This window comes from Rana temporaria, chromosome 2, assembly GCF_905171775.1.
Source record: "Rana temporaria chromosome 2, aRanTem1.1, whole genome shotgun sequence".
Lineage (NCBI taxonomy): Eukaryota > Metazoa > Chordata > Amphibia > Anura > Ranidae > Rana > Rana temporaria.
The window spans coordinates 90127242-90139829 of NC_053490.1; the positions used below are offsets into that span (position 1 = coordinate 90127242).

At 45.3% G+C, this 12588-nt stretch overlaps 1 protein-coding gene across 1 annotated transcript in view; it reads right to left on the bottom strand.

Annotated features, from left to right (window-relative positions):
* TNFRSF19 (TNF receptor superfamily member 19) overlaps positions 1 to 12588 on the bottom strand; it is a 143669-nt gene that overhangs the window by 11434 nt on the left and 119647 nt on the right. Inside the window, exons 6-8 of the mRNA XM_040340516.1 lie at positions 12040 to 12201; positions 9946 to 10071; positions 8540 to 8633 (exon numbers count right to left, since the gene is read on the bottom strand). Coding sequence (XP_040196450.1) covers positions 8540 to 8633; positions 9946 to 10071; positions 12040 to 12201 — 382 coding nt within the window. The remainder of the gene's footprint in view (positions 1 to 8539; positions 8634 to 9945; positions 10072 to 12039; positions 12202 to 12588) is intronic.

The following is a 12588-nucleotide window of genomic DNA, read 5'->3' on the forward strand; positions in this document are numbered from 1 at the left end:
CTCTATCACATTACATATCAAACAGCCATGCCACGGGGCGCACTTCAATAAGTAGCACTTTTTGTTAAGTTTACAGTGCAAATGACTCATCATACATTCCCCTCTGCAACAGAAATCCTTTTACAGCCGATTCAAACCCAAGAACAAAAAAAGAGATTTTTAATACAGCTTACCTGTAAAATCTTTTTCTTGGAGTACATCACGGGACACAGAGCGGCATTCATTACTATATGGGTTATATGGAGTACCTTCAGGTGTAGACACTGGCAATCTCAAACAGGAAATGCCCCTCCCTATATAACCCCCTCCCATAGGAGGAGTACCTCAGTTTTGTAGCAAGCAGTATGCCTCCCAAAATGGTCCTCAAAAAAGAGGGGTGGGAGCTCTGTGTCCCGTGATGTACTCCAAGAAAAAGATTTTACAGGTAAGCTGTATTAAAAATCTCTTTTTCTTTATCGTACATCACGGGACACAGAGCGGCATTCATTACTATATGGGATGTCCCAAAGCAATGCTTACAATGAGGGGAGGGAGAACATCTCCAAGACAAAAGGATTTAATTTAGAGATATACTCAAATCATAATAAATCCAACTTAGTTGAGAAAAATAATTTTAAATTTTAAATTTAACTCAAAAAAGAGGAGCCCCCGGAATCCGAGGGTCTCAAACTGCAGCCTGCAGCACTGCCTGCCCGAAGGCAGTATCAGTATTCCTTGTTACGTCCAACTTGTAGAATTTTGTAAACGTGTGGACAGAAGACCAGGTTGCCGCCTTGCAAACTTGAGCCATAGAGATCTGGTGGTGTGCTGCCCAGGAGGCGCCCATGGCTCTAGTAGAATGAGCCTTTAATGATACTGGAGGAGGCAACCCTTTCAAGCCGTAGGCCTGAGTGATTAATTGCTTAATCCACCTAGAAATGGTGGACTTTGCAGCTGCCTGCCCCTTCTTGGGCCCATCCGGTAGAATGAACAGCACATCTGTTTTCCGGATCTTCTTTGTAGCTTTAAGATAGGCCTTCATGGCCCTGACAATATCCAAGGTATGCAGCAACCCTTCCTTTCTGGAAGTAGGTTTAGGGAAGAAGGATGGTAATACCAAATCCTGGTTCAAATGAAAACTGGATATGACCTTCGGTAGGAAGGAAGGATGAGGGCGGAGAACGACCCTGTCCTTATGAAAAACAAGATATGGTTCCTTACAGGATAAGGCCGCTAGCTCCGAAACTCTTCTTGCGGAAACTATGGCAACCAAAAATACTAACTTCCTTGTCAGTAGAACCAAAGGAATTTCAGCCAACGGCTCAAACGGTTGTTTCTGTAAACTTGACAGAACAAGATTTAAATCCCACGGACAAAGCGGGGATTTAACTGGAGGTCTAATACGTAAGACCCCTTGAAGGAAGGTCTTAACCAGCGAGTGGGTGGCCAGCGGCCGCTGAAACCACACTGACAGAGCAGAAATCTGTCCTTTGATTGTGCTTAATGCCAATCCTTTATCCACTCCTAGCTGGAGAAAACTTAATACTCTATCGATGGTAAATTTGCGAGAAAGCCATCGCTTGGACTCACACCAGCCTACATAGGCCTTCCAGACCCTGTAATAAATCACCCTAGAGACCGGTTTCCTGGCTCTGATTAGGGTAGAGACTACTTTCTGAGACAGACCTCTACCCCTGAGAATCAGGGATTCAGCTTCCAGGCCGTCAAATTTAGATGCCGTAAGGCAGGGTGGAGGATCGGACCTTGCGATAGCAGGTCTGGCCGTAGAGGAAGAGTCCAAGGGTCTCCCACTACCATCTTTAGGATGAGTGAGTACCATGCCCTTCTGGGCCATGCTGGAGCTACCAGGATGACTGGTATGTGTTCCACCCGGATCCTGCGCAGCAGGCGGGGTAGTAACTGGAGCGGGGGAAACGCATAAAGAAGTTTGAACTGATGCCAAGGGCAAACCAACGCATCGGTTCCGCAGGCCATCGGATCCCTTGAGCGGGATATGAACCTGTCTAGTTTCTTGTTGAGTCTCGATGCCATGATATCCACGTCCGGCACTCCCCATCTTTGGCAGAGTGCTTGAAAGACTTGTGGATGCAGAGACCATTCCCCCGGCCATAGAGTCTGGCGGCTTAAGAAGTCCGCCTGAAAGTTGTCCACTCCTGGAATGAATATTGCCGATATGCAGGGCACATGCGCCTCTGCCCATAGGAGAATCAAGCTCACCTCTCTCTGAGCGGCTTGACTCCTGGTTCCCCCTTGGTGATTTATGTATGCCACGGCCGTGGCATTGTCTGATTGAATTCTCACCGGGAACCCCTGCAATTTTGACGTCCAAGCCCTGAGGGCTAGTCGAGCAGCTCTGAGCTCCAAGATGTTGATGGGCAACTGCTTCTCTGGCTTTGCCCAAGTACCTTGGCGAGTGCAACCATCCAAAATTGCTCCCCAGCCCGTCAGGCTGGCATCTGTGGTCACTATCTTCCAAGCCACTGGGCTGAAAGACTTCCCCTTCAGTAGATTCTGAGGGTCTAACCACCAACACAGACTTTGTCGGACTCTTGATAAGAGCGGCAACGGGATATCCAAGGCCTGTGGCCTTCTGCTCCATGCTGACAGGATGGCTGCCTGTAGGATGCGAGTGCTTAGAACCAGTAGGATTAATTCCTTGATGGCTTTTACCTTCCTCAGAGGTAGGAACACTCCTTGTTGTTCTGTGTCTAATCTCATGCCGAGATATTCCAACTGCCTTGTGGGCTGGAAAGCTGACTTTTCTCGATTTAGGACCCAGCCGAACCTCTCGAGGTATTGGACCGTGAGGGCCACTGCTCGCTCCAAGCCGGGAGACGAGTGGTCTATGACTAGGAGGTCGTCCAGGTATGCTAGGATCGTGACCCCTTGGATCCTTAGCTTGGCTAGGATCGGAGCTAGGACCTTCGTGAACACCCGGGGGGCCGTAGCCAACCCGAAGGGAAGCGCCACGAATTGGAAGTGACGCGAAGCCACCATGAAGCGTAGATATCTTTGATGTGGCTGATAAATTGGAACATGAAGGTAGGCATCCTTTATGTCTATGGACGCCATGAAGTCGTCCTTCTGGAGTGTGGCAGCTGCTGACCGCACGGATTCCATCCGAAATGAGCGGATCTTTAGATATGCATTTACCATCTTTAGGTCCAAAATTGGCCTGACATCTCCATTGGATTTTGGGATGATGAATAGGTTGGAGTAGAAACCCAGCCCCTGTTCCAGGACTGGTACCTCTACTATTACTTCCTGGGAAAGTAGATGATCTAATGCCGATCTTAATGCGGCTCCCTTTTCCGGATCGTTTGGAATCCTCGACTTCTGGAAATGAGGAGGAGGAAACCTTAGGAAATCTAATTTGTAGCCTGTGGCCACGGAAGACCGTACCCACTCGTCGGGAATGCTGGCTTCCCAAATCTCTGAAAAGAGTCGCAGCCTTCCCCCCACCTTCGTGGGTGGGGGCGCCCCTTCATAAGGTTGGCTTGGGGGCTGGTTTTGCTGGTTTGCGAAACCACTGCCTTTTGCCTCTAACAGCCTGTCCTTGTGATTTGCTGTTGAAGCCGAAGTTTGCTTTTGCAGGAGGCCGTCGATACTGCTTGGCATTAGAGGGCCCCTGCCCAGGGGAATACTGTCGTTTAAACGCAGGCCCCTGAACCTTCTTCTTAGTTGGCAAGAGAGTACTCTTGCCGTTTGAAATGGTCTGAATGTATTTATCTAGGTCTTCTCCGAAGAGTCGTCCTCCATGGAAGGGGAACCCTACCAGGAGCTTCTTGCATGGGGGCTCAGCCTCCCAGCTTTTTAACCATAAGAGTCTTCTCATATGGATAAGGGATAACGATAAACGTGACGCTTGCTGGATAGAATCCTTGATTGCGTCTACCGTAAAACATATGGCCTTAGGGACATCCGAAAATTCTTCTGCCTGCTGGGCAGGAATAAGTTTAAGCATCTGCTTAAATTGATCCGATAATGCTTGAGCGACCCCAATCGCAGCCACAGCTGGCTGTACTACTGCCCCTGCAGTAGTGAAGGAGTTCTTAAGTAGTGCTTCCAAGCGCTTATCAACTGGATCCTTGAACACATGTATGTTTTCTACAGGGCATGTTAACGATTTGTTAACACATGAGATGGCTGCGTCCACTGCAGGAGTAGCCCATCTTTTGGAAAATTTTTCTTCCATAGGATATAGGACAGAGAACTTCTTAGGTGGTAAGAAGATCTTATCTGGCTTGTTCCAATCTTGGAACAAAACTCCCTCTAATAGAGGATGGATCGGAAACACAGCATTGCTTTGAGGCGCCCTCAGTGAGCCCAAAGCTGAAACCGTCGATACCTGGAGATCTGGTACTGGCAAGTTGAATGCCCTATGGTCCAAGTCCGACAATCCTTGAATCCACCAGCTCTCCCTCAGGGAGACTGCCCCAGACTCCTCTGTATCCGGATCCTCGATCCCTGAACCTACTTGGTCCTTGTCCAAGAGGTCGTCCAATTCCCCTGAGGAAAGGACCTCCTCTTCTGAGGGTCCGCGCTCGGGCGACGGAGATCTATTCCGCTTACTGCCCCGCATAGCTGCGGCTATCATTTTACCCATGCTTTTCTGCATCTCTTTTAAAGAGGTGAGTAATACCTCCTCCGTGACCATCTTAGGGTTGGACTGACCCGCGTCAGCTCCAGCCCCAGATCCCGATGGCCCCAAGGCTCCCTGTGGGGAAAGCAGCGGCATAGCTTTGTCCGAGACCTCAGACTCTCTGGGGGAATCCCCACCTCTTGTACCCTTGTTTTTTGATGCCATGGTACAATACCGAGGTACACCTGCTACTTATTGGTACCTGGGACTTATAAATAGTTAAATGCCCAAACACCTGTTTGGGGGATAAAAAAATGCTTCCTCTCCCCTAGATGACATTTTTTTTTTTTTTTTTTTTTTTTCAAAAAAAATCTTTTTTTTTTTTTTTCAAATCTAGGAAAGAAAAAACATTCTGTCCCCCTGAGTAGTATTGCAAGAAAAACTATGAGATGGAAAAGAAACAGCCTATTCCTAGGCTTGAAAACAGTCTTTCTGAAGACTGCAATATTCTTTCTGGCCACTGTGTGTCCTCGGCGCCCCGTGCTTGCCGTTCTGGTCTTTCCTCCTCAGTTCCAAAGTATTGAATGAGCTATATGGAACAAACAAGGAAGGGCCGCCCCTTCCTTAAGCCACTGACCCGCCCTTCCCCCCCAGCAATCTCAAACAGGAAATGCCCCTCCCGACAGGGGGGGGTGGGGTTGGGAGGAAGGGACCTCTCTGCTCCAGCAAACTGCAGCCTGCAGCCTGGAACCATGAGGAGGTCAGCGTTTTGCCTGCTTTGCAGGCCGTGAGGAGGAAGACTGAATGGAGCATCGCCTGGAGGCTTGCAGGTAAGCACAGCTCTCTGACACACACATATAATTTTATATCACACAGGCCCCACTCAATGCTTTTCCAACACTACAAGGGAGGTCACATCTTATGGGGAATAATACATATAGAGCCATCCTATCTTTATGATATGTGACTAGTTTGCCAGATGCAGTGCATAACTTTAGGCATGTCCCCTGTGACCCCCCAGAAAAAACCTGCTAAGAACCAAGTTCCGCAAGTTTTCCCCTCACTTACCTGCTCCATGCCGCAGGACTTTGCCAAGCAAGAGGCCCAATCTTCCCCCATCTCGGTGGGGATGTCTAGACCTTCAGGCCCTGGGTTCCTATGAAGGATCCACTGTCCTGGGCCCATATAGCACTCTGGCAACAGAAACATTAGGCACCCAAAGGTTTCTAAGTTCTGGGCCCAGGGTCCAGCTCTCTAAAAAGAAAAGCATTATGGGCTATACCCCAAGGGTTTGGGGTCCGGTTACTGACCACTTTAGCGCTGAGGCTTTTTTGGACAGAACCGGTTAGCTCACCTAATCCCAAGGATGTGGAGGCAAGCTAAACCATGACTAACACCTAAGACACTGGCGGAAAAACTGAGGTACTCCTCCTATGGGAGGGGGTTATATAGGGAGGGGCATTTCCTGTTTGAGATTGCCAGTGTCTACACCTGAAGGTACTCCATATAACCCATATAGTAATGAATGCCGCTCTGTGTCCCGTGATGTACGATAAAGAAATGTAATAGATTGCAGCTTACTAGACCTTAGATGTGGTGGCTGCATTCATTTTCTTTTCTTGTGGCATTTACATAGTAGGTAAGGTTGAATAAAGACAACATCCAGTTCAACCTGTGTTGGTGTGTTTGTGTCGATAATAATTTCCCATATCCCTGTATATTGTGTTCGCTAAGATGCACACCCAGGAGTCTATCAATACTTCTTGCTGACACCACCGACTGTGGAAGAGCGTTCCACATCCTCCACCTAGGTTTATATGAATAAAAAAACAATAACATACTTCTCTTTTAAGGTTAAAACCAGTGGTGGCCAGTTTATTTTTTGGAGGGGGGTTTCCCTTCCCCTGCTCTCCACGGGCATCACGGCAGCTTCCGTTTCCTCCCTCCTCCTCGGCGGCGGCCAATTGGGACTCTTCTCTTTTTGGCCAATCAGAAAGTCTCATTCCTCGTACACACAATCGGAATCTCCGATGAAAAAAGTCTGATGGACTTTTTTCATCAGAAATTTCGATTGTGCGTGGGCCCCATCGGACTTTTTTCCGTCGGTATTTAGAAATGGAACAAATTTTATTTTTTTCCAAAAAAACGATAGGTAACTCCTATCGTTTCTGTGCAACTCCAACGGAGGATAAAAATCCACGCATGCTCAGAATCAAGTCGATGCATGCTTGGAAGCATTGAACTTTTGAATTTTTCTCGGCTCGTCAGTGTTTTACGTCACCACGTTCTGGACAGTCGGAATTTGGTCTGACTATGTGTATGAAAGACAGCTTGAACGAAATTCCGACGATAAGTTCCATCGGGTTTTAGGCCATCCGATAGTGTGTACAGGGCATTAGACCTGCTTCTGATTGGCTGGATGGAGGATCAGTATTTCAATAGCGAATATTATTTGCGGTTGTAACACCAGGGTGGGCTCGTAGCGCAATGCTCTGGCAAAATCAACAGGTATTTTTGCAGCTATTAAACAGATATAACGAAACACTTTCAATGGTATATTTAACAGACCAAAAGGGACCAAACAAGAGAAGTTCACTGTTCGAATTTACATACCCTAAAACAAAAAAGTAAAAAAGTAAAAAATTGTAATTCTCAAAAGACAAGTTTACCAGGGCGCTATTATCGAAAACAGGAAAATCGATATTATTTATTGTATACTGTAGAAGTAGCACACAAGTCTGTTAAAATATCAAATCAAATGGGACCAGCTCCAGCTCAAGCCCTGGATATGGTAAATGTGCTGCAGAATGGGTTAAAATGCATGTCTAGACAAACTTTATTTTTTATTTTATTTTATTTAGGTTAGTGGGGAAGGGCAAGAACCCATGTATCTGTTTTAGCTATCCAGGGCTCCATTAGAGAGAGTTGGTATACTGGTTAGAAGTTTTTCTTCTCATACTTACCTAGGTGGATGCTGCATCTGTCTCTAACACCAGCTCTAACCCTGAGAACCAATTGCTTGGTTCTCACAGCTCCCTGAGTAGAGAGCGGTGACCATCAGTCACCGCTCTCTGCTCTGCCCCTGTGTGCTCACTGGTGCACTGGGCTGTAGAGGGGGCGGGAGCGGCCGGCTCAGGCTCTCTGTGGCTCGCTGAGAGGCTGAGACGGTGCCAGTCCAGACATGTGTGTGGATCCTGACTTCATTGTCGTGATCTTGCCCGAGCCTGGTCCAGCTGTGTGACATCAGCCTTCAGCCTGCTGAAAACAGGTCACAGGAGTGCAGAACCATAGAAGTACAAACACGCTTTGGCTATAGCTCTCTTTTAAGTGTTAAGGGTTCAGTTTAGAGCAGTTAGATGTATCCATCAAAGACCCCCCTCCCTTGGCAGAGCCTTTGTCAAATGGGATACATGTACCTAATATGTTTGGTTCTAGTGATAGTCACAGTGTCTACCCAGCCACGCACATCATACAATCAATCAAGCAATGGAAGGTCTAACCGGCTACTGTGCCGAAAACCACAAAGGCAGGCTGGGGGGTGTCTGCAGAGTTCTCCCCTATAAGCATAAACATGCAAATTTACCAATTTAAAAGTAAACATTTATAGAAAACTGTTTCCAGGCACAATCTGTCCCACCTCTAATGTTGTATTGATGACGCATTTAGTGAGAAGGTCGGGAGCAAGTTTTAAATGATATTTCAGGTACTTACCCATATAAATGATATCATAAAAGAACTTGGTATGTCTACACTGCCTGGAGCAATGCTTCAAATAGTAATCTCTTATTTTTATATATGTACTTGCTATACAATTACATGCAAGTGTCAATGGAATAATATTTATTGGTGATAAAATGATTATTCTCTCTTGTTTGTATCACTTACTTTGTAGAGTGCTACAGGAAATTATGAAACAAAAGAAATGATAATAGTAATATTAATATAATATATCCTTACCCATCATAGAGAGTGCTGTGAGACCGAAATACACATCCATGCTTCAAGCTGTAGGTCTCCTCACAACACAGTGATGGAATCAAATGAACAGGACCTAAAAACAAAAACCATATAATTAAGTCAAAACAGGTGCTGTACACACACGGCCGCTTTCACACCTGAGAACCGTTCAGATCCGCCTGTCAGTTTTATCAGGCGGATCTGAACAGGCGCTCCATGTACCTCTATGGAGCGTCGGATGTCAGTGGTGACATGTCCGCCGACACCTGATCAGCCCCGATCCGATACTCTCCGCTAAAGTGTGATGGATGCAAACCCTATTTTGCATCCGTCTGGCGGGTCGGATCGGATGAAAAAAAACGGACAGACGGTTCGTTTTCAATCCGATCCCCCCATAGAGGAGAGCGGAGACCCGACTGGTCTGTCTCTGCACAGTGTGAAGAGACAGACTAGTCATCCGCCGGCTCAGCGGGGATCAACAGAGCGATCCCCGCTGAGCAAGCGGATGCCAAAAAACGGATCCGCACACGTGAAAGGGGCCCTAATATCACAGACATTTCTACTGTGCTAGAACTGCTGGCCATCTAATAAGCAGTGCTGTATAACTTAGTCTATACTTCCATATTTTTTGGGGGGGTCCTCCAATCTACGGTGTTCACAGCGCTGGACAGGTAAGTGTCCTTTTATTAAGAGTCAGCAGCTCCAGAATTTGCTTTCATTTTAATGATTCAAAAAGAAGGTAAATTCCAGACTATGTAATAAATGGTGATTATAACTACGTAATAAATTGTGATACAACTCCCGGCTATGTAATAAATGGTGCCCTAGATTTCCAGACTATGTAATAGAAGGTGCTCTATAATTCCAGGATGGTGTTCCACGACTTCAGGCTACGCAATACATGGTGCTCTATAATTCCATTGTATGTAATATACAGCGCTCTGTAGCTCCAGCCTATGTAGTAAATGGTGTTCTATAAGTCCAGGCTACATAAGACATGGCGCTCTATAACTCCAGGCTATGTAATACATTGTGCTCTATAAAATGTGCTCTATAACTTCAGGTTATGTAATAAATGGTGCTCTATATTTCTAAGCTGCTTAATAAAATACGCTCTATAAACACTCGACTATGTAATAAATGGTGCTCTCCAATTGCAGGCTAAGTGAAAAGTAGTGCTCCATAACTATGACCAATAAATATAATAGGAAAGTAAAAGGTTCTAACCCATTACAGCATTTTATGACTTCTGCAACCTAAATGTCATCTTGATTAAACAATGGCAGCAGTAACCTCCATGTGTTCAGCTGAATACTATGCAATGTTAATGGAATAGTCAGCTCCTTTGTGTTCTGTGCTGCACCTCTCAATAGGTTAAACAAACCAAGCAAACACTTATCGCTTACCACAAGCCTGTGCTGGCTCCTGCTGGCAATGACAGCACGTCCTGTGTGTGTGCTCGGTGAGCTGGGGTCTGTCCAGGCATGACAGCTCTGAGCCTGCATACTGCACTTCCTGAGATCTGCTGGACCCTGGATCACACAAACACAATGAAACATTGATGTGCAATCACACACTTTACTCAAGATCAATGTATATACACAGACAGGCTGCCTATGTGCTGCTCATCTTATAGAGCAGGGGTGTCAAACTCAATTTCATTGTGGGCCGCATTATGATTGCCCTCAAAGGGGCCGGTTGTATCTCTAAGATTAGTTGTCCAGTGCATCCCCTTCACTTACATTAGATGTTAAGAGCCACCCCACCATCAGCAGTTGAGTCTCCCATGTTCCCTTACATCACAGTGCACCCCTCTTTCCTTATGCTGCTGCTAGGAAGAAGCTGGATGCATTGCTTGAAAGCAGAAAGTAGGGGTCTGGAGGAGGACCAGAGGAGGGCTGGAGCTCTACTGCAGCTGCAGGAGAGGTGCGAGGGCCACGTGAAATGTCCTGGAGGGCCAGATTTGGCCCGCGGGCCTTGTGTTTGACACCTGTGCTCTAGAGAAAAACACTCTATGTACCTTAGCTCTGCTGACCTAACATCACCTAACATGATTATATGTGGAAGGGACAGGGAACTGGTGGGCTAGACGAGAAAATACCAGGTCATGTTCATCAGGGGAATAAAAGTGCTCAGGACAAGTTACCAAACCTGCCTGATTGAAGTCAAGAAATTTTATTCCAAAAATAAACAAATCTTTCCCTGAATAATCACATATGTTCCCAACGCATACAAAGTTTTAAGTATGCCGTATATAGTACCGCTGCTAGATGCCTTAGGTCTACTGGCTCTTTATAGGAATCACTGGTTGGATTAGTCTGACCAAAGTAATGCAAATTCAAGAAAAGTGGTACTTGTATGGTCAGGAGTGCTAAGGATGCTGAGGAATAGAACAGTGAAGACCCAATCAAATAAGGAATGTCCTTTTTTTTCCCTGAAGCTCTTCAATGCATATATGAAACATTGTTTTTTATACTATATACACAGTATACACAATCTTTGTTTTAAAAATGAATGTACTACATGACAAAGGATTGCCAGAGCACTGTGTGTTTTCCAAGGAGAGCACAGCAGTTATTCACTATTGACTCATTCACTTGTTTGTGTAATTTGCAGATTATTACCTACACTACCAGAGGATCCTCAAAGAGTTTCAATAAGGGTCCTTTGTTCCCGTTCCCCTCTTACGACCTAACCCCAACATAGAAACCACACCTCTGAATACACTCCTTCTATACTTTTTAGGATGTGAATATATTGGGATTGTATGTACTATCACCAACGTAACTGTGTTATTTACCACAGACATATATGTAAGGACACGAGACTGAGTATTCCTTTGTATATTTTTGGAATAAGTTTCTTTAACGCAATAAACAGCATCTTTAATAAAAAAAAAAAAAAATGCAGCTTAAGCTACTGAGCTCTGTATGCTGTTTTTTTTTTTTAAGGGAAGATGGGGACAGTGGGAAGCCTAGGGCTCCATTCACATTTGGCAATTTGGAATTGACAGTAGAATAGCTGCGATTCTGGCAACGATTCCAAATGCACGTTTGGTTGCCATTCATTCTTAAAGCACACCAAACAGGGTACGATTTTGCTGCAATTGTTTCACATAAATCATGGCAAAACGAGCCTTAAAAAAAAAATTGCACAAAGCTTTTTGCCCAAAAAGGGGCAGGAGCATCTTTTGGGCAACAAACCTACACAGGGAAGTCAATTAAAGTGAATGGGTTGCCCTATACGCAGCACACAGAAACACATGTAAATCGTGCTTAAAAAACAAAAGAAAAGCAAATAGTAAAACCTTTGTTTCCACTATGCGAAATGTGAACGGGGCCTTAATCTACTGACTGCAAAGTAACATTTGAATATACAACATTTAATCGTTACAGCATAACTTTTTTTGGGTTCCTTGGCATAAGAAAAAAGTTAGGTGAGAAATATTTACAATACCGTCTCATTTAAACAAGACAAACTATAGAATTTGTAATACTCACAGTTTGGCTTTTTCTCCATGAACTGCCTCTTACAATAGATAACGGAAAGGATGAGTAGGGCTAATAGCACAGTTGACAAGGCACTGCATATAACAGCAGCCAGGGCAGTATCTCGAGGGCTGGATGCTGTGGCAGTTATTTTCACAAGATTCACTTTGCTGCCTGAAAGGAATTACAAATAATGATACAGAGATTAAAAGACCCGGTAAGAGTTTACAAGGCCTAAAGTGTAAACCCCTTAAAACAAACTTCCCTCATTTCCATTAAATAAATAAATAAATAAAATAAAAAACATTGAAAGTACGGTTACATTTGTTCAATAGATGCAATAATAACCTGTTTATCATCTCAAAAACTCAGAACTGTCCTGTGTTTTGTGTATACCGTATTTATCGGCGTATACCGCGCACTTTTTTGCCCTGAATCAGGGCAAAATCGCGGGTGCGCGATATACGCCGATACCCGCTTTCCCGCGGCGAGTTTGAATACTGCGCCAGCATATACCGAGCGCAGTACACTCGTGTATAGTCGGGCAGTCTCGGCTCCTCT